Source organism: Anomaloglossus baeobatrachus, chromosome 4, assembly GCF_048569485.1.
Source record: "Anomaloglossus baeobatrachus isolate aAnoBae1 chromosome 4, aAnoBae1.hap1, whole genome shotgun sequence".
NCBI classification, from domain to species: domain Eukaryota; kingdom Metazoa; phylum Chordata; class Amphibia; order Anura; family Aromobatidae; genus Anomaloglossus; species Anomaloglossus baeobatrachus.
In genome coordinates, this window is record NC_134356.1 from 276,056,133 (window position 1) to 276,083,802 (window position 27,670).

Here is a 27,670-nt window from a genome sequence, read left to right on the forward strand (position 1 = left end):
ACCCCGGGTACAATGAACAATATGACGTTCAATTCTAGAGAAATAAACGATGTGCGTGCGATGAACGTTTTACCGTTCATTCGCAATCGCACGTATCTGTCACACACTGCAATGAACCTTACGATGCCGGATGTGCGTCACTTACGACGTGACCCCGCCGACACATTGTAAGATACATTGCAGCGTGTAAAGCGGGCTTTAGACCACCCTGGCAGCCTGCCAACAAAGAAGACAGCACAGAGGTGGTGCTGGTGTGGCAAGGGCTTCAATAGGTAAGTAATGCTTGATTTCTTAATATCTCAGCATAAGCAGCTTTGACCTTGTTTTTTTTTTTTCTTTACTGAAACAGGACAACTCCTTTAAGTTCTACAGTCTTGCTATGTTACATAATTGCCTTGTGAATAGTTCTTATAAATTAGTTTATCCAAATAATTCTCTCGATTATTGTATGGTCAAACGATCTTATTTCCTGTCCAAGTGATGACTGTGAAAATAATCTCAGATTGAGCACTCAAAGCAAAGTTCTTCAGTTTGGGCAATTTCAATGACAATTCTTTTCATACTGAATGCCCATGAGAAAAAAATGCAGAATGAATTCTCTTCCGCATTTTGAATGAGAGTCCTATATGCAAGTCTACAGGGTGCTTTACAAGCTGTGACATGGCTAATGATATATCGTTGGGGTCACGGTGTTTGTGACGCACATCCGGCGTCGTTAGCGACATCGCAGCATGTGACAGCTAGGAGCGACGATCAACGATCGCAAAAATGGCAAAAATCGTTGACACGTCGCTCCAAATCATAATGTCGTTGGTGTTTCATTCCGCAGGTTGTTCGTCGTTCCTGCGGCACCACACATCGCTGTGTGTGACACTGCTGGAACGACGAACATCATCCTACCTGCGTCCATCGGAAAGGAGGAAGGAAGGAGGTGGGCGGCATGTTCCGGCCGCTCATCTCCTCCCCTCCTCTTCTATTGGGCGGCCGTTTTGTGACGCCGCTGTGATGTCGCTGTGACGCCGAACACACGTCCCTCTTGAAGGAGGGATTGTTCAGCAGCAACAGCGACGTCGCTAAACAGGTATGTGCGTGTGACGCTGCTGTAGCTATCACCACATGTCGCACGAACGACGGGGGCGGGTGCTATCGCTCACGACATCGCTAGCAATCGCTAGCGATGTTGCAGCTTATAAAGCACCCTTATGGGTGAGCAAATAAAATCAGATATCATCCATGTAGCATTCGATTTTTACAGATAAATTGCTATTAACATAGGAAACTATATTTGCTCTTGTAAATATTATTAACTACTGATTAGCAAATATATTCAGCACTATTCATTACTCGCACTAATATTAAGGTATTCGGGATATTAGTTTCTCGTCGAATATTGTGGTATTCGCTTTGTAAGTTTCAAGTCCCCTCACCGCATGTTTAGTGCCTGATTTTTAACCACTAAACATGCCGGGATTGCCTGCCAATCACACTAATGCTATAGCCATCTTTGTCCTTCAGGAACAGTGGAAAACAATGACTTATTTGTGATAAACAGTGCAGGTAAAGTAGACAGCTGTGGGCTGCAGACCCCAGCTGTGTGCTTTATCTTGGTGGGTGATCAAAAATAGAGGCGACCAAATTGTTTTTTTTTTTTTTATTATTATTTAAATAAACAATTAAAAAAACAATGTAGGCTAATACCCATTTTTTGATAACCAGCGCAAATATAGCAGACAGCTGTGACTGGTATCCTCAGGCTGGGAAGGTCCATTGCTATTGGGTTCTCTCCAACCTAAAAATAGCAGCCCTCAGCCACCCCACAATTGGTGCATCTATTAGATATGCCAATTTTGGGCCTTTTGTCAGATCATTCTGATTGTACTGGTGCAGTGGCAATTGGAGTAACATATGGGGTTGATGTCAGCTGTTATTTGTCAAAAATAACAGCTGCCATCAAGCCCTGGTTTGGAAATGGAGAGATGTCTGAGACCCCACCCATTACCAAATCTGTAAGGCCTCTTTCACACGTCAGTGATTCTGGTACGTATGTGCTTTTTTATACATACCAGAATCACTGACATACGCAGACCCATTATAATCAATGGGTCTGCTAACACATCAGTGATTTTCACTGAACGTGTCTCCGTGAAGCGTACACCCGTGGCCGTGATTCTGCACGGAGACAAGTCAGTTTTTTCTGGCATCACTGATGACCCACGGACCACTCTATGGTGTGATCCGTGTGTGATCCGTGAAACACTTAAGACTGACATCCTCAACAATTCGAACCTCCCACTCCCGTCTTCAAGATTTCTCACGAGCTGTGCCTATGCTCTGGAACACACTACCAAGAGAAATCTGATTAATTCCCAACATCCACACCTTTAAGCGGGCCCTAAAAATGCATTTCTTTAGACTAGCCTATCACCTCACTGCCCTGATCTAATCTAGTCCCTTTCTGCCCTTCAAAAAATTTACTTCCAGTTCTCGTCCCCTGTACCTGTATAAATTCTCACCGACGGGTTCATGCAGCTGCTTTTGAATACCCTATTAAATCGATGGCTGGACCATATATGACAAGCTTTTCTCCCCCCCATTCACCTTTTGTGTCTCCCCTATTTCCTCATAGACTTTAAGCTTACGAGCAGGGCCCTCACTCCTCCTGGTATCTTAATTTTGTTATTATGGACAGCAGGAGCGAAAGCAGGTGAGTAATGTCCATATGCAATCACGGATCACGGATTGCACATGGACAACCCACGTGTGCCGTGAATCACGGAACACGGAGGGACATGTGCGTGTTTTACACGTCAGTGAAGAACGTCAGTGTTTTTCACTGACGTGTGAAACGGGCCTAAGTAAAAAGAAAAAAATATATAAACACAGAAAATCCTTTGTTTAAAATATTAATTATAAAATCTAACACTCCCACATAATCCACACTATGTCCCATGATGATCCCAGCTCTGCTACAACCAGAAACTACAGTGATGGAAAATGCAACCAATCACAGCAGCTCCTGGGACATACTGAACTCTGTGGGGGACCCAGGTGTGAGAATCGGTGACGTCAGTCAGGTCATCAGACTTCAGTCATTGGACTTCACACCCACAATACCAAGTGTGACTACCGGTGAACCTGCTGCCAGACTGCAAGACACAGCGGCATAGCAGTCTGGCAATCCGACAGTCAGGTCACTGGAGTTCACATACAGGGGCTCCCCTGCTGCCCTCGGTGAATTCAGTTGAACCTGCTGGATTGACGGACTGCTGTGCGGTCGTGCCCTGCAATCCAACAGTCCAGTGGATTCAACTGAGTTCACTAATACCAGTGGGGAAGTGTGGTCTCTGGTGACCTGACTGTCAGAGTGCAGGGCACAGCAGCACAGCACACGTATCTGTGAGGTCCAGAAACCTTTAAAGAGGCTTTAAGATTCCTGGAGTCTAGTAAGACTTCACAGCCTACAGATGTCCTAGCATCTGAAAACTCCAGGAACCTTAAAGGCTCCCTTAAAGTAACAAGGTTAACAGCTGCCACAAGAGCTAGTGGCTTTGAGCTCTGGTAACCTAAAAGGTTACCAAAGCTCACAGCCACTTGGTCTTCTAGCAGCAGTGAGGCCTGGAAACCTTAAAGGAGCCTTTAAGGTTCCTGGAGTTACCAGCTGTTTGGACTCTTGGAGGTTGTGAACTGTGATAAAGGTTCACAGCCTCCAGATGTCCCAGCAACTGGGAAGTCCAGGAACTTGAAAGGCTTCCTCAAAGATGTCTTTAAGGGAGACTTTAAGGTTCCTGGAGTTACTTTAAGGTTTCCAGGCCTCACAGCTACTGGACATTCGTACTGCGCTGCTGCCGTGTCACACAATCTGACATACAAACAAAGAGTTCACCTGAGGTCACTTCTGGTAGTGCTCACACAGAGGGTACTGTGAGAACCACCAGAAGTGACCTCAGGTGAACTCAGTGCCAGACTTTAGGACTGCACAGCCATCATGAGATGTCATGTGGATTACTTGTGTTAATAAATTGGTGAAAGAAGGTGCATTTTTCATTATTATTTAAAATAAAGGATTTTTGCGTGTTTGTGTTTTTAGTCTTTTTATTTACAGGGTTGGTAATGGGGGCTCATAGACACCTCTCCATTTGCAACCCAAAGTATGATGGCAGCTGAGATTTTTTGACAAATTACAGCTGACATCAACCCCATATGTTACCCAGATTGCCACTGCACTATGTCAATCAGGATGAGCAGGGTAAAGTCTCACAATTGGTGCATTTACTTGATGCACCAATTGTGGGGCGACTGCAGGCTGCTATTTTTAGGCTGAAGAGGGCCCAATAACCATGGAACATCCCAGCCTGAGAATACCAGTGCTCTGCTATCTGCTTTATCTGTGCTGGTTATCAAAAATAGGCAGGAGCTCACGTCATTTTTTTAATTATTTATTGAAATCATTTAAAAAAAACAAAAACGTTGTGGGGGAACTTTTATTTTTGATAACCATACATGATAAAGCACACTGCAGCCCACAGCTGTCTATTTTACATGCAGTTTTCCATCTATTTCAGAATTTTTAGAACCCTGCCAAACATTCTTAAAGGATCCACTGAAAAATTATTCAAGTTTCCCATTGACTTGCATTAAATTTGTTATTCATGACGAATACATGAATAGTATGAAATATTCGAGATGAATAATCCGAACCTGAATATTTTAGTATTCGCCCATCACTACTACTGATATATAAAAACAGATGTCATACGGATATAAGAAGTGGACATATGGATGGCATAGAGATTGCATGGCACACATGACAATTAAGACAAAAAATTAAAAAATTATCAGATTTTTTATGGATTAAAACCTGCCAATTTTTTTATTCGCTCTTGTGAATTTAACCAAAAAGGTGTTGTCTCCTTTTGGACAATGTTCTGCCCCAGCTGCAGTGTGCTAAAAAATCCCCCACAATGTCATGGGGTCCACCAGCGAGTCTCCGCCAATGCCCATGGCTTTGTCTTCAGTGCTGACAAAACGTCAAAAGCATAACTGCCAATGGCAGACACTAAAGGGGGTCTTACACGCAGTGATATCGCTAGCGATATCGCTAGTGAAAGCACTTGCCCCCATCATTTGTGCGTCACGGGCAAATCACTGCCCGTGGCGCACAATATCGTTCGGAGCCGTCAAATGGGACTTACCTGCCTATCGACGTTGCTGTTGCCGGCAAACCGCCTCCTTTCTAAAGGGGCGGTTCATGCGACATCACAGCAGTGTCACTAAGCGGACGCCCAATAGAAGCAGAGGGGCGGAGATGAGCGGCCGTAACATCCCGCCCACCTCCGTCCTTCCTCATTGCCGTCAGCCGCAGGTAAGCTGCAGTTCGTCGTTCCCGAGGTGTCACACGTAGTGATGTGTGCTGCCTTGGGAATGACGAACAACCTGCGTGCTCAACAATCAACGATTTTTTAAAAAGGAACGACGTGTCAACGATGGACGATTTGGTGAGTATTTTCCATCGTTAATGGTTGTTCGTGCATGTCACACGCAACGACGTCGCTAACGATGCCAGATGTGCATCACGGAATCCGTGACACCGGCAATATATCGTTAGATACGTTTCTGCATGTGACGGGGCCTTTAGAGCAGAGGCATAGACTTGCTGGTGGACTCGGTCGAGTACTACGATGTTTGTTATTTTTTAGTAAGCTGCAAGCAGGGCAGAACATTGTCTGAAAGAGGACAACCCCTTTAAAGAAAATGTTTTATAGTGCCTGCTCGTGCAATAAATGCAAGACATCAGAATACTGATATATTGCATCCATGCATTTTTTTTGCCTTTTTTCCACCACTTTTGGTGTGTTTTGTGTGTCATTGTTTTTGTTCCAATCACAGCATGCTCTGTATAGTGGTTTTTTTTCATGGCTGGATGAAAAAAAACCTTGTCAAAAATGCAAAAAATGGCATGAAAAACTAAGGGTGAAGAAAAGTTTCTTTGGATCTGGATGACTCTTTTAGACTAACATTTCAATAACGTTTGGTTTTAGTAAATGATGTATTTTTCCCACTCACCTTGCTGACATGTTTTGAAAAAGATGGCATTTTGCGGTGTTTGTAGAATCACGTTGCCTTCTGAATTCATAACAATTATATTAACCTCAAATGCTGCCACTCCATCTTGATTGCCAAGGCAAGGAAATCCAACCTGAACAACTGGAGAACAATAACATGAATGCCCATAGTCACTTTGTGATAAATAAAAAGCAAACGTTATTTAAAAGTCGCCGGATCAGCAGAATGTAAGGGCAGCGGTGCACCATCAAACGTCATTGTTTCCAGAGGCACAGCCCAGTAGGTATGATGGTGGCCTAAGGGGACTGTCATCAAAAAAAATTTCTTACCTATCCACAAGATCGATGATAAATCCATGACTGCTGCGGGGAGCATGTAAACCATATAAAGCTGTAGTTGTCTGTCTTAGGCCCGTGTCACACGTCAGTGAAGAACACTGACATTCTTCACTGACGTGTAAAACACGCACATGTCCATCCGTATTCTGTGATTCACGGCACACGTGGGTTGTCCATGTGCAATCCGTGATCCGTGATTGCATATGGACATTACTCACCTGCCTTCACTACTGCTGTCCATGGTGCTGAACTCCTCGTCTCTCCAGCGTCCGCCCACCACTCTCTGCAGCTACTTCCGGGTCGGCTATTCCTGCTCTCATGAATATTCATGAGCCAGGCAGAAGCTGCCGAGAGCGGAGGCTGCACAGCGAATCACAGGCAAGGTAAGTTGAAAATATTTAATATTTAATATGTCCATGATTTTCTGGTACATGTTTCACGGATCACACACGGATCACACCATAGTGTGGTCCGTGGGTCATCAGTGATGCCAGAAAAAAACTGACTTGTCTCCGTGCAGAAACACGGCCACGGGTGTACGCTGCATGGAGACACGTTCAGTGAAAAATCACTGATGTGTGAGCAGACCCATTGATTATAATGGGTCTGCGTATGTCAGTGATTCTGGTACGTATATAAAAAAAAAGCACATACGTCCCAGAATCACTGACAAGTGAAGGGGGCCTTAGTCCCAAAGACACTGAAAGAAGTAGTAATTAATATGCATGTTTTACAAATGCTCCAATCAAAATTGGGACATGGGACTCCATTCCTTATGGTGGGTGCAGGATCTTGCAGTGGGATCACAGCAATTACACATTTGTGCTATGGATGGGTGATAAATGGGCCATACTGATTAGATCAGTCCCATTCACTAGAATGGAACTGAGCTGCAGTATAAAGGCTCTCACAAGCCTATAAATCGGCCAAGCACAATCCGATAAAAAAAAAAAGGGGCTGTACGCAGATGTAGTGCCCAGAGAAAGGGGTACGCGGTCCCGGGCAGTAACAAATGGGAATATCACTCTGGTGGCCGTTGCCCGATAACGTGCTCTGGGCCCCTTTTGTTAATGGGGGGTGTTTACAAGGGAGTTAAGAGTTTGTCATGTGACGCCACCTGCGGGTTGCAGTTAATGACGGAGAACCGCCGCTGCTCAATGTGGGTACTCCCAGGGCTGGTGGTAGTGGAAGCTGCGATGGTAGGCCCTCCGCAGGTAGGGCTGTGCCTGGGAGATGTATAGGGTCAATAACGGAGACCACACCGGGTTGTTTTTAACAGTCTCTACTCACTGTGGACCCAGGGGTTGCTGGTTCAGGTCCCAGGAGGACCAGTGCCAATGTAGTGACCCAGGTTGCTCTATCTCCAGCACACTCTGTAGATTGAGTCCCCGTAGCATGAAGCGTTTGGGGTCCCCGACTGTCCCTTTTGGGGTACAGTCTCCTTCTCTGTACGGCGGGCAGTACGGATCCTGCGGGGAGGTACGTGTCCGAACCCCGATCCTAGTTTACTGCTGATGCCCCCGGATTATTTGGTTCGGTGAAGTACGTGAAGGTGTCCTCACCAGGCAGGTATTTGCCAAACAGTCTAAAACTTGCGCTTGACCTAGGGCCCTGTGCCCCATGCGTGCTCCGGTCCCAGCGGTATCTTGGTACCCATCCTGGCGACCTCTCTCCTGAGCCCCCGGGGTCACCGTTACATGGAACCAGCTTCGGTACATCCGCACACCTCTCCATTGTGCTCCTCGACTCTCTCACTCCTCTCTGACTGACTGACTGACCCCTCCCACCAGGCTGGCTATACCCAGGGACTCATTCCCATGGCGACCATGCCCGTACATGGTTAACCCTCTATGCCCAGTGTGTAGAGGAGAACTAGGATTTAGATTGTGTTTTGGTGGAAAAAGGCACTGGTACTCCAGGTCCCAGGGGGTAGGTCCTGCATCCCCAAGAGGATGCAGTTCCCTGTAGTGCCCTTAGGGTCTCAGGGGCGCTACACAGACCAATGCTATTCAATGACGCGGAGCAGATCTGCGCTTTTTTTCTCAGCTACATTCAACATGGGGAAAAAATTGCAGCGTGCTGCCATTTGACTCTGAATCCAGTACAGTGCAAGAAAAATATCGTATGCCATATGGATCATCAGTATGGCATTCAATTTTTATGGATACATTACAAATCTGTAATATGGAAAACTGTTAATGGTCCTGTAAATTATTAAGAGCTGCTGACGCTGAGCAAAAACAGATTACATACGGACAGCACACGGATCGCGAGTGAGAAAAAAAATCGTCCCACTTTTCTGGATGAGAATAGGACAGATTTCTTTATACGCTTGTGTGAACCCAGCCTAAAGCAGAGCCATATGCCCATGTAACAATGATGGAGAGTCGGCGCTTGCTGAATAGCCGTGCTCCATGAAATAGGACCTCCTCCAGGCCGAAGGATATGCTATCAATGCTTAAGTCTCTATACTAAAACTGTTGAGTGGACATGTTCAGATGAGCATATTAAATGTCTGTATGCTGTCCATGTCCAAAACGGATAGCATTCGGACAGCAAATGGGCCAAACAATACAGACGGATGCTCTGCATGTAAAAAATTGCTGCATGCCCCACTTTGATCCACTGTTCAGATCAGCGTTCGTTACACATTACAAGTAACTAACATCTTGTTTTTATGTACAGGATGATCAGATATTACAGTCTACAGAACGCTGAGGAGCTGTTTTAATCTGTAATGTCCTTCCATATGAACATTGAGGGGATGAAGGTTCTTGTGCAGGAGAGACCAGAACTTTGTGATAATAGACTCTCCTCCTATTAAATAACATCACAAGGGAAAGGTCTAGTATATAGCACCATATACTGTACCTACTCAGCTAATTTTCACATAACATAAAAGACAATGATAAAATATTGTCTCATAGCACCCTAAAAATTAAAAGGACTCTCACATGTCCCCCATGCCCTCCCACCCACCAGCATTTATATATTTATTACTAAATACCCTGCCTAACCAGCCCTTTATAATGTCTGACACCTAATTTCTTTTAAAAACAGTCTTTATAAACTCTGTTTTTAATATATTAATTAGGCTTTTGACTGGGTGTTAGTTCCCCAGACTAGTCGGCCCTCTCCACATGTTCTCACGCGCTAGTGGGTCATTGCCAGCTCCCTGCAAATCCCACGCATGCGCTTGGCTTTCTGCTCTAATATGATAGCGCCTCTGAAGCCGGGTGTAGGCGCTGTGTATGTTCAGAAGTGAAGAAGGCAGCAGTATTACTTCCGGATATGCACAGCTCACCTCTCTGAATTCTGGACTATCAGCGATTACTAAATGATCCCAAATCCTGATACAGAAAAAACATAAACACTTTTGTACAAAGCCTTTAAAAATATCATTCTAAGATATTGAACGTAATTAAATCTTAGTTACAAAACGTTTTGGGTTGTCCTTGCAAACATTGATTAAACAAAATATAATGTGAAATAAATGAAAGATTAGCAAATAATTTTGGTACGTGAATAGCTGAAATCAATAACATTTATGGTACGAACACATGATATTTCACAGATATCATCAATAATTTGGAAGCATAAATTAAATGTCTAAACAAAGTAAAAACAAACTGCAGATCATGAAACTTTTTAAATGGTTTAAGAAACAGGTTTATCCAAAAATATATGCGAGATAAAACAAAACATGACATTTAATGAAAGACTAAGGGGTACTTTGCACGCTGCGACATCGCAAGCCGATGCTGCGATGCCGAGCGCGATAGTCCCCGCCCCCGTCGCAGCTGCGATATAAAGAATCCTAAAGAATCCTAAATACATAGCAGGAAAAGGTATGCTTTGTATTTAGGATTCTTTATGGGGTGGTTTGTGCTCTAGGCCTTTTGGATTGATTTTGGTGGTCTGTCCTCCTTTTGAGATCTCTTTGACGGTGCTCTATATTTAGGGGCCCTCATTGTGATGGGTCTTAAGTTGTAATATCTTCCGACTATGTGATGGTGAGACTACTCGGATTGATTCCTGTGGGGGGGGGGGGGGCGTCTTTTGCCTTAACATCACTGCATTGTAGAGGTGTGTTTTTTTGAGGAGTACTGCATGTTGCCTGTGATAAGGCTTTAAACGTTTGTGAATGGAGCTTGTTCTCATTCACTGCCAGTGATTTTCAATATGGGAGCGCAAGCGTTAATGAGGTAATGACGCGACTATATGGTGTTTACCTAGCTTGCGTTCCATCTTCCGGATTTAGCATCACCGGATATGCGGCCGACATCATGTGATGATGTGGGCGGCGGATAATGATGACGCGCTAACTTCCGGTTTCGGGTGGTTCCGGTTGCGCGTCATACCATTGAATGGGGTGTACTGCGCATGCGCGCGTGATATAAGATGGCGCGGCCCTTGAGGCCGGCAGCGCGGCACATTTCTGAACAGAATAGACGTGGGGGACGTGCTATGGTGAGTGTTCCTGATTTCGGAACCCCTTTTTTCTCCCCTATGATTCTGCAATGAGTGGTGGTTTAATATAGTCTTATTTTTATAGTGTGCGTTCATAGATGGGCGATTTGATGTGGCCTAGCACCAGGACATATAGAACTTGTTTCTTGGGTGAGTGCCCTCTTTGGGCCCCTTTTTGATATATTGATAGTTGGAATGGTGGACTTATGGCTGTTTCTATTTCATTTTCAGTCCAGCACTGAGGTTCCACCGGGGATGCCTGCCTTTGTGACGGTGGTATTACCCTCTGGTTTGGATTATTAACTTCCCTGAGGAATATTAATGAAACGTGTCGGAAGTTATGTATACTTTGATGGAAGTTTTCTACCCAATAATGCATAAACAAATCAAGGAAACAAGTCTACTCGATTCTTGATAGTCGAGTTTCAGGTTTGCTGCATAAGTATAGCCCGCTACTTTGAGTGAGATCTGTTCCCCTTCTATTTCTGGGTGCCCCTATATTAGGTGGTTAGTTCCTAGGATAGATTAATACGGGGTTAATTCTCATATGGACATATGAATGTGTCATTGATATTTGGTGTTGATTCTTGAATAGCCTGACATTGGTACTGAGTATGATGGTGTGCTTGAGCACCTATATGTTAATATGTGTGGGGCTGTGGTCTAACACCATATATATGTTTGTTGGTTCTATGTTGAGTATGTCACGTTTTTCAGTGACCCTGTTCACTTTTTAATCTATACATTAAATGTTAAGTTTTATATTAGTGTCTCCTAGGAGATTTATGTGATTTAAGACCTTGCTGGTTTATATGTATCACAAAAGACAATGGAGTTTGTGTGGTCAAGTTGAAATATGTACCTTTTATTTGTAATATAAATATGCCAATCTTCAGAAGAGACAGGCCTTCTTTACAATAAGAATTATTAGTCTGTGTGGCAGCCTACCTTACAGGGGCAATGTAAGGTAGGCTGAAATGGTTTCAGAAAAAGCTTAGGTACTTTATTAGGAGAAAACAATATAAATGCTTATGCACATGTGAAAACTTTTTGTTCTGAATGTCGATCCAGTCATTCAACACTTGTAATCAGAAGGGAATCACCCACTCCTTTTGGGCCGACTGGGTCATATACTATGGATGTACCTATACCCCACTCCCTTTATCCTTCTGTTGAACTTGATATACATGTCTTTTTCAACCATACTAAGTACTATGAATGTAAATCATGCATATCTCCCAACTTTTGGAGATGAGAAAGAGGGACAAAATCTGCACATTTTGACCACGCTCCTAAGGCCTAGGACACACAACTAGAAAAGCGGTGCAAGTGGAATGCGATAAAAAAATTGCATTCCACTCAGACCAATATTACTCTATGGGGCAGCTCCCATGAGCGATTATTTGCTCAGCCTTAATCGGACTGAGAAAACAGTCGCAGCATGCTGCGAGTGGAATGCGATCCTGTTCCATTCACATTCATTCAAGTCTATGGGCGAGAGAAACATCGCATTGCTCTTGCGTTACACCGGTGTAGCGCGAGAGCAGTGCGATTCTCGCATCAGCCGGCAACGGAGAAGATAGGGCGATTAATCCCTCCCTCTCCTCTGCACTGCCGGCCCTCCCCTCTGCAGTGTCGGCCCTCCCCTCTACAGCTGTGGTCTGATCGCACGATCGGACCACAGTCACATGACACTCGGCTCCCACTGTGCTGCGAGCGTCAGCCAAGTGTCATGCGAGGACTTGCAGTAATCCTCCTGTGGCCTCAGCCTAAAGACGCTGCTGAGCCGTGTACTTTTGGTGCTTTTTTTCTTCATAGATTTCCATGTGAACTTGAAAAAACTCAAGCAAAAAAAGCCATTGTATTTTTCGATGCAGATCCAAAGCTTTTCTGTAGTATTAAAATAAGCATTAAAACCGGTATTCACATCTGCAACAAACAGGTATCATATATCGGGAGGAAATGAATAAAAATACACAGCAAACACGCAGTAACTAGAGAAGACTGTTATTGTGTGGCGTGGTGCGGATACATGGTGAAATAGAACAGCATTTACGAGACGTATGAACACGACCTAAGCGGTACATTTTTATTACATATTTCTGGGGTGTAATACAGAAAAATAATTAGTCACCCCATATTTTTTCGCCATTTACCGATCACTATAAATAATTTGATCACTGTGTTGTGCGGGTCGTTACGATTGCAAGGACACCAAAACATGTCCATGTTATTTGCTGATTTGTGACGTTTATTATTTTCTCATAAATTATTCTCATTTTTTTATTATTTTTAGTAATTTTATTAAAGGAAAAAATATCTTTCATTCTCCCTCTAGAATACAGGACATAGACATATACTTCTCTGTAGAATGTATCTCTAAGTCCAGTGTAATTTGCATGTGGACTTAGAGGCTGCACAGCAGCTTTAAGTATACAAAATTCTTATTGGGAGATCACCAGAGTTGTGGCTCAAAGGCTAGGGCTCCTGCTAAAATGTTTGAATGTTGTTAGTTCAAGTTCCAGGGAGAGGTGAAAATAAAAAAAAAATACATTTTTGTAATTATTTCTTATTATTTTATACAAGTACAAAAAAGGAACAAAACCGCTCACCACTGCAGAGACAAGCCTGAATATATCCTCCTATTAGTCCCCTCCGGTCCGGCACGGATTATGGCAGCAAGCCGGGAAGATAATAGAAGAAAGCAGTGGAAAAAATCCAGCTGGACTCCAAAGGGATAAATAAAAATACTTCTTTATTTGTATCAACTCGATTAAAAATATATATCCATTTCTCAAGTAAAGACACCGGCTTGTTCACACTGATGCATGGCAGATGTATACTACTACGCGTTTCGGCGGAACCCCTTCCTCAGGTCATAGTCAGTACAAGATTAAGAGGATATTTATAAATGTTTCTCCTGAGCAGCGAAGTAACTCACATGTTCTCAATAAATTAATTATATAGGGGAGTATACGCTGCTCAGGTAAAATCACAAATTCACAAGAGAAAAGTACAAAAAGACCATGAAGTATTTGTCAAACCATAAATTACATAGGTATCCATCCAGATAAAGTAAAGAAAAAATATATATATCAATTAACATTTAGGTATGAAAATCTTATAAATATACATATCCTTTTTTCTTTCTTTTTTTTCCTTTTTCATAAATCGACATGAAAATCATTAGAGACAATAAAACCCCACTTTATAGATGTAAATAATCACATTCGTTTGTCAAAACACATTATAGGAAGCAAGATATATAAAAAGGACATTGCCCACAGGTATAAGAGGAGAGAGAGAGAGAAAAAAAGCAAAAAAAAAAAAAAAATTATATATATATATGTCTCGCAGTTGTCAGCCGATGCCTACCCATATATACAAGGCCCAAACAGAAAAAATATCAGTATTAATGTGCGACAGAAATATCAGTGCTGAGGTCTACTATAGGAGAAAGCTACTTAATCATGAAAGTCGGTGGATTTTTATGTTGGATACTCGCCCCCCAATGGGATTAAATAGCAGACATGATTTGATCTTATGCTATTGAGGCTTTTGAAAAAGAGAGAAATTTAACCTTTTTTTTTGGCTGACAACTGCGAGACTAATACAACAGCACTTTACACTTCCATTGTATGAGTGTGGTTGATTTGTTGCTGTAGACCTCAGCACTGATATTTCTGTCGCACATTAATACTGATATGTTTTCTGTTTGGGCCTTGTATATATGGGTAGGCATCGGCTGACAACTGCGAGACATATATATATATAATTTTTTTTTTTTTTTTTGCTTTCTTTCTCTCTCTCTCTCTTCATATACCTGTGGGCAATGTCCTTTTTATATATCTTGCTTCCTATAATGTGTTTTGACAAACGAATGTGATTATTTACATCTATAAAGTGGGGTTTTATTGTGTCTAATGATTTTCATGTCCATTTATGAAAAAGGAAAAAAAAGAAAGAAAAAAGGATATGTATGTTTATAAGATTTTCATACCTAAATGTTAATTGATATATATATTTTTTCTTTACTTTATCTGGATGGATACCTATGTAATTTAAGGTTAGATAAATACTTCATGGTCTTTTTGTACTTTTCTCTTGTGAATTTGTGATTTTACCTGAGCAGCGTATACTCCCCTATATAATTAATTTATTGAGAACATGTGAGTTACTTCGCTGCTCAGGAGAAACATTTATAAATATCCTCTTAATCTTGTACTGACTATGACCTGAGGAAGGCGTTCCGCCGAAACGCGTAGTAGTATACATCTGCCATGCATCAGTGTGAACAAGCCGGTGTCTTTACTTGAGAAATGGATATATATTTTTAATCGAGTTGATACAAATAAAGAAGTATTTTTATTTATCCCTTTGGAGTCCAGCTGGATTTTTTCCACTGCTTTCTTCTATTATTATTTTATAGGAACAAATAATCTGACAATCTTCACCTCTAGGGACATAGAGATATATTTAGTACGTATCTCTATGTAGTGGAATAATCTAGCTCTGGGTTCTTTGTCTGCAGAACAGGTCAACATTACCAAATCCTCTTTTGAAAGAAAAAAAAACCTCTTAGACCAGGCAGTGGCTCAATGGTAGCAATGCTATTTACGGACAAAGAGTTCTTGCATTTGAGTCTCAGGGAAACCAGAGTAGAATATTTAATTTATGCACTGCATTGAGAGGAGTCGGAACATGATTAGTGAATGCCAGGACACGGGACTGAACCCTCAAATCGGGACAGCCCCACTGAATCGAGGATGGTTGGAAGATATAAACATTGACATGAAGATGCAGTATGGATCTGAAAAGTGGACATACGGAAGACAATACAGATGTAAGAACATTTGTTATTTTCTGGATAAAAACCAGATGATTTTGCATATGTTCTTTGGAACTCGGCCTAAAACTGAAATCTAAAATATATTGCACAATGTAAGTAAGCAGCAACTGGATCATATTTTACTATTAACTAACATTAATCACTTTTACTACATAAAAAAGCAAGAAAAAATACCTTTAGTGAATCCAGTCTAAAAGGCATATGTCTAAAAATGTGGCAATCAATCACACTTATAAAACAACTGCAAGACATTCCTTTATCCTTGCATTGAATTCCCCATAGCTCTTGTTACTTTTCTTCATGTCTCATTACAATACATTCTGGTTGAAACCTCATCCTGTTTGTTCAGATTTAAATAGCACCTCTGTTATTTTCTGATTACATAGTATTGGGCCCTCACATGAGCATAAAAACACAACACTGTAGTATGTGGATTGTGAGCGCATCGCACACATTTGCCATGCTGCCATCTTGAGACCCAAATGCTAATTGCATGTTATATTTAAAATACAGTAATCAAATAGTATCTGTACATTACATAGCTAAATACTATTTACACAATGTAATACATTCTACCAACTGGGTATGCTTTATTTACAGGAATGTGGAAAATATTGCATCAATAACACAATATAGCTGAGATTGTACCGCTGTCTCTTATTAACGTAAGATCAACCTCTCCGAATCGCATATGTGCACATGGAGATCTTTGACATCTAAATCCTTCAATACAATTACATATTTTATCTTTTGATGCATTCCTGAGAAATCAGTATTTTAGGTCATATGGAAAAGAGGAGTCAAGTGCTTTGGGTGTGACAGAGCACTTCCCGGCGGTGTTTCCAAGCAGAGCACCACCTTTTTACCTTGAGTGTTAGCTGGAGGAAGCCCAGCATGCCTAAACCCTTTAGCTAATGGGCAATCCGGAATTGCATGACAATAGTCAGTACAACCAAGTCCCTGATTGGGCAGTTGGGTTATACATTAACAAGAATCTTCAGGAATGTGGTGAAAGAGCAGAATTGATGAGACAATCCTACAAACGTTGGGTTTAAATGTGGCCATGAAACCATATATAACCTCCAAAGAACATCAGACCTGAACACATGTGGCGTGATGATTTGACACCACACACTGAAATGAGCTGATCTGCAGTACCAGGAGCAGCCACTAAACAGTGTGACTGAGCTGCGGTATTCTGCTCAGTACACTGTTTACATTAAGCCACTGCTTGCCTGGTGAAAACCCCTATACAAACAATGTCATCAATATCATTGTAGTGGAAAACCCCTGTAAATATAAAATAACATCTAATATGTTCATTTTCAATGCTATCAATAAGACATTATTAAATGTTGCATTTTACTGAAAATTTACAGTTGCAGGTAAACATGGGATTTTAACTTTTCTCTTTTTCTTTTAAATGTTTTTATTAATTTAACACACAGTAATATGAACTTTTCTCTTTTTAAGAAACATATATTTCCACAGAACTATATCACATATTATAATATTGAAGAATAGCTGTATATAGTACAAGCGATAGGGTGATAGTAGATTTAAGTCCTCTAAAGGGACTAACAGACTAACAAATAAAATAAAAAGTTTTAAAAAAAATTGTTTAGAAGTGTAAAAAATACACAAAAATTGAAATCAGACAGCATACTGAAAAAAGAATGAAAATTAGATGAAGATCCTATGATCTTTCTGAATGAAACTCAGATTATTTTTCATATGCTTGTGTGAACCCTGCTTCGCTCAGGATCTCACAGGAGGGAATATAATTCTACCCTTTAATCTAGATGTAAATCTCCTGCATAGAACAGGATATCTTTAAAGGAATTTCTCCAGGAATGAGATAAAATTGTGTCCCTGATATAATTTAAATTGCAGCCTGCCTTAAGGTGGCTTGACACGCTACGACATCGCTAAAGCTGGGGTCATCGTTGGGGTCACGGATTTTGTGACACACATCCATCCGCGTTAGCGATGTCGTAGCGTGTGACACCTATTAGCGATTTTGAATCGTTGCAAAAAATTCAAAATCGCTAATCGGTGACATGCCCCCCTAATCTCAATCATTGTTGCTGCTGCAGTAACGATGTTGTTCCTCGTCCCTGCAGCAGCACACATCGCTACGTGTGACACCACAGGAACGAGGAACCTCACCTTACCTGCATCCTGCTAGCAATGAGGAAGGAAGGAGGTGGGCGGGATGTTCGTCCCGCTCATCTCCGCTCTTCCGCTTTGATTGGGCGGACGCTTAGTGACGTTGCTGTGACGTCGCGGTGATGCCGAACGCATCTCCCCCTTGAGGGAGGGATTGTTCGGCAGTCACAGCAACGTCGCAGAGCAGGTATGTGCTTGTGACGCTGCCGCAGCGATAATGTTCGCTACGGCAGCGATCACCACATATCATTACAACGACGGGGGCGGGTGCTATCTCGCTTGACATCGCTAGCAATTGCTAGCAATGTCATAGCATGTAAAGCGGCCTTTAGTCAGGACGGCTGCTGACTGAAAATATACAGCTTCCAAGACCAGTGTTTCAACTCACAAGAGCTGTATCACACATACCTCAGTTAACGGCGGGGAGCAGGGCTGTTATTTATGATGAAATATATCTCTTTATCACTAAGCACAAGGGGAAGTTTATTCCAGGTTCATCCTCCTCAATGTTTAATTGCTTTCCAGTTGGGCGCAGTCAGTCTCCCTGCACTGCTATAATGCTGTTAGACTGACGAAGGAGGATAAAGCTTGAGATCTCCTCCTTGAGAACAGTTTAGGTTAAAGCATATTTCTTCATACGTCAGAGCTCTGCTCCCACCTGCTGACTTAGGTATGTGTGATACAGCTCTTCTCATTGAAACCCATGTCTCGAGAGCTGTAAGTTTTTAGTTTGCTTCCCACACTAACACATGATTAGGACAGGATACAATTTGACTTATATCAGGGATTCAATTTTATCTCATTCTAGAAAAAAATCCTAAAATCATTATAGGGGAATTTATATGTAGCTTTTTAAGTGCTTATTTGTGCATGAGAAATAGCTCAATTTACCTACATTTTTCATGTGCTTTTGGTGATATGTCAAAAATGCAAGGAAAAAGAAGTGACCTGACTATTCTCCTGATGACTCCTGCTTGAAAGCCACCACAAAAGACATCCAAAAAAAGAAAAGACACTTAAGAGAAAACACCATCAATTATTTCCTGTAGCATCTCCTCCTCCAAAATGAATTTGCACTATGCTAGCAACTTAAAGACATTGTGTCTTCACACTTGGTGGTCATGCTACATTTTAATGGCACTACTTTCTTGTACAATCACTTAATCTTGCAGTTAAGCATTTTTTTTTACTTTCAGGCAATCATAACGGTAGTGTTGTTTTCCAGGTGGAACAGTTGTTTCACTGCAAGATTAAGGGTACCTTCACACTTTAGCGATGCAGCAGCGATCCGACCAGCGATCTGACCTGGTCAGGATCGCTGCTGCATCGCTACATGGTCGCTGGTGAGCTGTCAAACAGGCAGATCTCACCAGCGACCAGTGAACAGCCCCCAGCCAGCAGCGACGTGCAAGCGACGCTGTGCTTGCACGGAGCCAGCGTCTGGAAGCTGCGGACACTGGTAACTAAGGTAAACATCGGGTATGGTTATCCGATGTTTACATTAGTTACCAGCGCACACCGCTTAGCTGTGTGTGCAGAGAGCAGGGAGCCGCGCACACTGAGCACTGGCTCCTTGCTCTCCTAGCTACAGTACACATCGGGTTAATTAACCCGATGTGTAATGCAGCTACATGTGCAGAGAGCAGGGAGCCGCGCACACTGAGCGCTGGCTCCTTGCTCTCCTAGCTACAGTACACATCGGGTTAATTAACCCGATGTGTACAGCAGCTACATGTGCAGAGAGACGGAGCCGGCAGCACAGGCAGCGTGAGAGCTGCGGAGGCTGGTAACTAAGGTAAATATCGGGTAACCACCTTGGTTACCCGATGTTTATCTTAGTTACCAGCCTCCGCAGCTGCCAGACGCCGGCTCCTGCTCCCTGCTCGCTTCATTTGTCGCTCTCTCGCTGTCACACACAGCGATCTGTGTGTCACAGCGGGAGAGCGCCTTTGAAGAAAACGAACCAGGGCTGTGTGTAACGAGCAGCGATCTCGCAGCAGGGGCCAGATCGCTGCTCAGTGTCACACACAGCGAGATTGCTAATGAGGTCACTGCTGTGTCACAAAAAGCGTGACTCAGCAGCGATCTCGGCAGCGATCTCGCTGTATGTGAAGCACCCCTAAGTGTCTGTGCAGGTAAACAGTGAAAAGACTGCAGTGGCACGAGGCTACTGTGGTTAAAAGCCACAGCGTGACTGTTGCATGTGAACATAGGCTAAAGTTTTCCAAGGTATGAAGTTATTACTCCAGGTGGCGGGCATCAAAATTATTCAGGAATATTTAAATTTTGGCTGCAAAGTTTGGCTTAAGTCAATTAAATATTTGCTTTGTCTACATTATAATGTGTCATATATCTCTTTAAGCTGATGATAAACTACAATTTAGTGAGGACAAGTTTATTTTAATTCCTTCCAGCTAAATATAGGTCTAGAGTTATAAGACAGATTACATTTCCCAATGCTGCAATCAACAAGCAAAAGACTTCACGTGATAAGGTGGCATTGTAATCAGCAAATAATAAGAACAAATGAATGACTTGAAGGACTGAGTTTGATTAAAATCTTCTGAAATTCACAGTTGAACGCAAACTAGAACAATTTCGATTAGATTCACAAATAAATGCATTGCCAGCATTTTGGTGATCCATTAAGGGCTGTCAAATGCAAGAAAAAACCTAATACCTCACTGCTCACTTATCCACAAAACCTAATACTCACCTCACTGCTCACTTATCCACCCCACAGCTCGCTACAATGTTCTTTCAGCCTGGGCGCGTTGTACCTCCAGCCTCTTCACCATAAGCCAGGTGAGGAGACACGAGGGTCAGTGGATGCTCTGGTCCGCTGATCTGGCTGTCTTCAGAAAGACTGCACGGACCAAGGCTAATCCCACTGAGTGCCCACACTTGTTCCCTGTAGTAAGAACACTACTCAGACAACACATGGTGAGCGAACCACACAATGATAAGACTTTATTGGTTTACCAACAGGCAGGGCCGTATTTACCATTAGGCACCCGTGGTCCGGTGCCTGGGGCGGCAGGTTGCGGGGGCCGGCACCTTCTGGCAGCAAAAAAAAAAATGTATTATTTTTTTTTACAGATCCTCTCCCCCTCCGTTAGACAGTCAATTACATCCGCTGTGTTTTCGGAGGGGGGAGGGGGGAAGAGGCGCATTTCCATTTATTTGTGTCCGCGTCAATTAAAACGCAAATGCAAACAAACTGCAGCCGCCGAGCACAGGGAGCTGATTGACCCCGGAACTGCCGGCGCCTGCACTTCCGGGGTCACATGCACGCGCCAATCAGCTCCTTCCTCTGTTCTGCGTCCACTGCTGTGTGGACATCACGTGCAGAGCTCACAGCAGGACGCCGCGATGGAAGCCGGTGTCAGAAGAGGATACTCACGTGAGCCAGGAAGATGGCGGCGGGCACTGGATCAGGTAAGTGCTCACAGAGCTGAAGATTCATAAGGAGTGTGGGGGTGTCTCTAATGCAGACCGGAGATCTGCGCATGCGGGGGGGGGCAGAGGCTTATACTGGGGGGAGGCTGGAGGGAAGCAGAGGCTGATACTGGGGGGAGGTTGGAGGGAGGCAGAGGCTGATACTGGGGGGAGGCTGGAGGGAGGCAGAGGCTGGTACTGGGGGGAGGCTGGAGGGAGGCAGAGGTTGGACGGAGGCAGAGGCTGATACTGGGGGGAGGCTGGAGGAAGGCAGAGGCTGATACTGGGGGGAGGCTAGAAGGAGGCAGAGGCTGATACTGGGGGGAGGCTGGAGGGAGGCAGAGGCTGATACTGGGGGGAGGCTGGAGGGAGGCAGAGGCTGATACTGGGGGGGGGCTGGAGGGAGGCAGAGGCTGATACTGGGGGGGAGGCTGGAGGGAGGCAGAGGCTGATACTGGGGGGAGGCTGGAGGGAGGCAGAGGCTGATACTGGGGGGGGAGGCTGGAGGGAGGCAGAGGCTGATACTGGGGGGGAGGCTGGAGGGAGGCAGAGGCTGATACTGGGGGAGGCTGGAGGGAGGCAGAGGCTGATACTGGGGGAGGCAGGAGGGAGACAGAGCCTGATACTGGGGGGAGGCTGGAGGGAGGCAGAGGCTGATATTGGGGGGAGGCTGGAGGGAGGCAGAGGCTGATACTGGAGGGAGGCAGAGGCTTATACTGGGGGGAGGCTGGAGGGAGGCAGAGGCTGATACTGGGGGGAGGCTGGAGGGAGGCTGAGGCTGAGACTGGGGGGAGGCTGGAGGGAGGCTGAGACTGGGGGGAGGCTGGAGGGAGGCTGAGACTGGGGGGAGGCTGAGACTGGGGGTAGGCTGGAGGGAGGCTGAGGCTGGGGGGAGGCTGGAGGGAGGCTGAGGCTGGGTGGGAGGCTGGAAAGAGGCTGAGACTGGGGGGAGGCTGGAGGGAGGCTGAGGCGGAGACTGGGGCAGGCTGAGGCTGGGGGGAGGCAGAAGCTGAGACTGGGGGAGAGGCTGATGCTGAGGGATGATAGAGGCTGATGCTTGGGGAGGCTGGGGAGAGAGGGTGAAGCTGAGGGAAGAGAGAGGCTGATGCTGAGGGAAGAGAGGCTGATGCTGAGGGAAGAGAGAGGCTGATGCTGAGGGAAGAGAGAGGCTGATGCTGAGGGAAGAGAGAGGCTGATGCTGAGGGAAGAGAGAGGCTGATGCTGGGGGAGTGAGGGGCTAATGCTAGAGACAGAGTACAAGGGTTGAGGCATAGTGCAATGACAAAATTGATTGGGTGGGGGGAGTGTAAGGACTCAAAATAAGTGGGGGGCAGCATTGGGAGCTCATTATGGAGAAGGGGCAGCATGTGTGGGATCAGTATGGAGTGGAGCAATGTAGGGGAGTCAATATCAAGAGTGGAGTAGTGTGTGTGTGTGGGGGGGGGTGTCTCAGCATAAACGTTAGTGTGGTGGTCTTAGCATGAGTGGGGCAACATGGAGGTGTCATTATGGAAAAGAGGAAGGCAGCATTAGGAGCTCATGGAGAGGGGCAGCATGCATGGGACATTGTGAGAAGGGGGCAGCATGCATGGGACATTGTGAGGAGGGGGCAGCATGCATTGGACACTGTGAGGAGGGGGCAGCATGCATGGGACACTGTGAGGAGGGGGCAGCATGCATGAGACACTGTGAGGAGGGGGCAGCATGTATGGGACACTGTGAGGAGGGGGCAGCATGCATGGGACACTGTGAGGAGGGGGCAGCATGCATGGGACACTGTGAGGAGGGGGCAGCATGCATGGGACACTGTGAGGAGGGGGCAGCATGCATAAGACACTGAGGAGGGGGCAGCATGCATGGGACACTGTAAGGAGGGGCAGCATGCATGGGACATTGTGAGGAGGGGGCAGCATGCATGGGAAACTGTGAGGAGGGGGCAGCATGCATGGGACAATGTGAGGAGGGGGCAGCATGAATGGGACACTGTGAGGAGGGGGCAGCATGCATGGGACACTGTGAGGAGGGGGCAGCATTCATGGGACACTGAGGAGGGGGCAGCATGCATGGGACACTGTGAGGAGGGGTCAGCATGCATGGGACACTGTGAGGAGGGGGCAGCATGCATAGGACATTGTGAGGAGGGAGCAGCATGCATGGGACATTGTAAGGAGGGGGCAGCATGCATGGGACATTGGGAGGAGGGGGCAGCATGCATGGGACACTGTAAGGAGGGGCAGAATGCATGGGACATTGTGAGGAGGGGGCAGCACGCATGGGACATTGTGAGGAGGGGGCAGCACGCATGGGACATTGTGAGGAGGGGGCAGCACGCATGGGACATTGTGAGGAGGGGGCAGCATGCATGGGACACTGTGAGGAGGTGGCAGCATGCATGGGACATTGTGAGGAGGGGGCAGCATGCATGGGACATTGTGAGAAGGGGGCAGCATGCATGGGACATTGTGAGGAGGGGGTAGCATGCATGGGACACTGTGAGGAGGGGGCAGCATGCATGGGACATTGTGAGGAGGGGGCAGCAGGCATGGGACAATGTGAGGAGGGGGCAGCATGCATGGGACATTGTGAGGAGGGGGTAGCATGCATGGGACACTGTGAGGAGGGGGCAGCATGCATGGGACACTGTGAGGAGGGGGCAGCATGCATGGGACACTGTGAGGAGGGGGCAGCATGCATGGGACATTGTGAGGAGGGGGCAGCAGGCATGGGACAATGTGAGGAGGGGGCAGCATGCATGGGACATTGTGAGGAGGGGGTAGCATGCATGGGACACTGTGAGGAGGGGGCAGCATGCATGGGACATTGTGAGGAGGAGGCAGCAGGCATGGGACATTGTGAGGAGGGGGTAGCATGCATGGGACACTGTGAGGAGGGGTCAGCATGCATGGGGCATTGTGAGGAGGGGGCAGCAGGCATGGGACATTGTGAGGAGGGGGCAGTATGCATGGGACATTGTCCTCACATCATGCTGCTCCCTCCTCACAATGTACAGATCATATTTCATAATCGAGCAAGGTGTGGGTGGTATAATTTATAAGGGAGGACAGTGTGGTGTTTTAGTTTATTATTGGCAGTGTCACAGTATATAAGTGGGGACGGTGTGGTGGGAATATTTTATACTCATGCTATGTTTTGATGTGCCTGTGGTGATCCCCATTGGGGGGTTAGTGCCCTTCGTTTCTCATTGATACTTTTTAAAGTGTTTTACAGAGTAGATCTGCCTTAAACAGATGTCGTGTGCGAAAACTAAGTTTTACGTTGTCACTAAGAGGCGCGACCACTTAAAGTGCCTAGGGCAGCATGAAGGCAAAATACAGCCCTGCCAACAGGCAAAAGTCCTAGCAAGAACACAAGATGGTACAAGCGACAGAGTCTCTTCCTTCTGCTGACTTGCCAGGGATTAGAATCTTCTATCCCAGCAAGCAGCTTCCCGCTTTTGGTGGGTACCCACTGAGAGAAGATAGTGTCAAACTTAGTAAGAATTCAATTTAATTAAAAAGAATATCTCAATGTTACAACATAATCCAATAATATAATATCCCATGACATCCATCATAACCTATGGAGCCTCGTTCTCAGAATGTTCTGAAAACGAGGCTCCATATGTCACTAGCAGTCATTGGCAAGTACAGAAATTTTCACTCTCGTGAGAAATTCTGTGCTTGCCGCTAACCGCGTGTGATCTATGGAGCCTTAGTCTGAGAATGGAGCTCCATAGTTCACTCGCAGTTAGTGAGAGACCAGGATTTTTCAAGTTTGTGAGAAATTCCATGCCTACTGCTGATTGTGATTGTGTTCCGGACGCGTAGCGCCCTAGCAGTGGTCAAACCGCTCGGATCCGGGGCTGCTACTCGTGGCTCGAGGGTCTCCAGACCCGGGGGCTCGGGGTCACTCCTAAACGTAATGGGGGTTATTTACAGGGGAGTTTGATAGTTCGTGAAGCCACCCATGGTGTGCGGTAATAGGGAGTACCGCCGCTGCCGTTGGGAGTGTGACGCCCTCGCCTATCAGGTCGTCACAGGGTATTGTATAACCTGCCCTTCTGCACAATATCCAATCCTCCTTAGTCCTTTGGTGTTGCTAATATCAGAGCCAGTCAAAACCCTAGGAACACTTTACACCATACCCACCAGACACACCATTGGGGGGCCTGAAGGGAATAGGGCCGCCCACTTGGGGGGTTGGTAGGGAAAGTGAAAAAGTGAGAGGAGCGGAGTTGTTTGTTGGAGGAGAAAGAGAGAGGAGGTCAGGAGCAGGCCTCCTTGAGTCTACTAGGTGGCAGACGTTGGTCTGGGCCTGGTAGGAGCTGGAACCCTGGTCGCAGGGGATCATGTCAAGGGGCAAGGACTAGCCTAGGAGGGAAGCCGGCGGCCTTGAGCCATCTCCGGGCAGGGGCCAGGGCACGACGGGGTACATGTACCCTAGGCCGGGAAGTATCTTCAAACATCCTGGTAATTTACCCGACGGGGGTGAAGTCTTCAAGATTCATCCCTCACCCGCTCCAAAATCGGGGTACTAGTGCAACGAGGGGATTGGACTTTTCCCAAAACACAGTCCACCAAATCCCAAGCGTGAACCCTGACAGCCAAGCTCACTCCGTTAGCCATACGGGTGAGCGGGACCCGATTAGTTCCAGACTATAGGGTCCATCAAGTGAGAAGGTGCCACGGAAAAGGCCACAGGCTAACAAGCAACACCAAGGGCACGGATCCAAGGGTGCTCTCTCCTTGCTCCAGCGGTGCTCAGAACTCTGGTTTACAAGCTGTCGTTGTCAGTATTCTAGGACTGAGTGAGTATGCAAAGACCCTTCCTTTTCCGAATGGCACCCCCTGCACCACCACTGGGCCCCGGAGCACAACCCCCCTACCCACGGAGGGGTTAAACACCTTGCTGCCATACCACCGCCACCGGGCTTCCCCACCAACAGCAGCGGTGGTACTCCATCTTACCACGCACCGTGGGTGGCGTCACGGACTTCTAACTCCCCTGTATATACCCCCCTTTTCAAACTCGAGTGTCCGCACGAACCCTCGGGTCCGGAGACCCCTCAAGCCATCGTGGTTCCGGATCCGAGCGGCTCGGCCACTGACACGGGGGCAGTACAGGAGTACCCGGGGTGATGGAGTGGGGCAGCCAGATGACATTACCCTCCACGGGTAGGGAAAGGCCCTGGGACCCCGAATAGTGGGATGGGATAGATTGCAGGGGCGGGTGCAGGCAGAGTTGCTCTGTTTTTTGCTCGATCCAGGCTGTGGTCCCAGGAGCAGTGCACTATGGTGACCAGTCTCGTCCTGCCGCCATCTTGCCTCTGAGGTGCCCAGGAACTATATGGCAGAGTCCTGGCGTCCCTGCTCCACTTCCGCTGCTACATCCCATCACGCCCCCTTGGTTTTCACCAGCCGCTCACTTTTGCACTGGGGACTCCTGGGAACTTCTGGTCCCGGTCACACTCTCAGGACGAAGGGCGGGGCTTTAGCTTAACGCGCTTTTGGTCTGGCGTTTTGGCGCCAAAGATGGCGGAAAATGGCGGGAACAGGATTTTGACACCGCAACTTCGCTTTTCAAGGCACACATCACCCAGGTTAGTGGGTACTGTCTGAATCCTGTTCGTGACGCCAAGATTTTGTTCTGGACGCGTACCGCCCCAGCAGCGGTCAAACCGCTCGGATCTGGGGATGCTACTCTTGGCTTGAGGGTTTCTGGACCCGGGGGCTCAGGGTCACTCCGAAACGCAATAAGGGGTTATTTACAGGGGAGTTAGATAGTTTGTGACACCACCCGCGGTGTGCGGTAATAGGGAGTGCTGCCGCTGCCGTTGGGAGTACCCGGGGTTATGAAGTGGGGCAGCCAGATGACGTTACCCTCCACGGGTAGGGAAAGGGCCCGGGACCCCGAATGGTGGGATGGATTGCAGGGGGGGAATGCAGGCTCCCTGATAGCAGGGGTTAATCAGGTACTCAATCAGAAGGAAAGCAGACGCTGATAACGTGGTAAACCAAGTCTCTGGGTGCCGCTGCCCTCTTGGGGAGCTCGTCCGGGTTCCGTCCCCTGCAGCACTGCCTGGTGGTCTGTAACCTGCCTCCGTGCACAGAATTTGAAAGTGTTCAGGTGGCCCATAAGCTTGGAGCTATCCGGGCCCCGCTCCCTACTATGGGTAGCAGGGGGGCTTGCTCTCAGGAGCTCACGCTTGGGATTTCAGTGGGCTGCTTTGCTTGGAAAGCCCTATCCCCCTTGTTGCGCTAGTGCCCCCAATCTCTGAGCTTCATGGGAACAGTCCATAAAGGCCCTGTCCTCCGCAGGTGAATTGCTGGGTTGCTTGAAGCTT

The 27,670-nt window shown here is 46.1% G+C and overlaps 1 protein-coding gene across 1 annotated transcript in view; it reads right to left on the bottom strand.

The window, feature by feature from the left end:
* The window catches only part of WIF1 (Wnt inhibitory factor 1), a 227,450-nt gene that overhangs the window by 58,935 nt on the left and 140,845 nt on the right, over positions 1–27,670 (bottom strand). Inside the window, exon 4 of the mRNA XM_075342460.1 lies at positions 6,064–6,204. Coding sequence (XP_075198575.1) covers positions 6,064–6,204 — 141 coding nt within the window. The remainder of the gene's footprint in view (positions 1–6,063; positions 6,205–27,670) is intronic.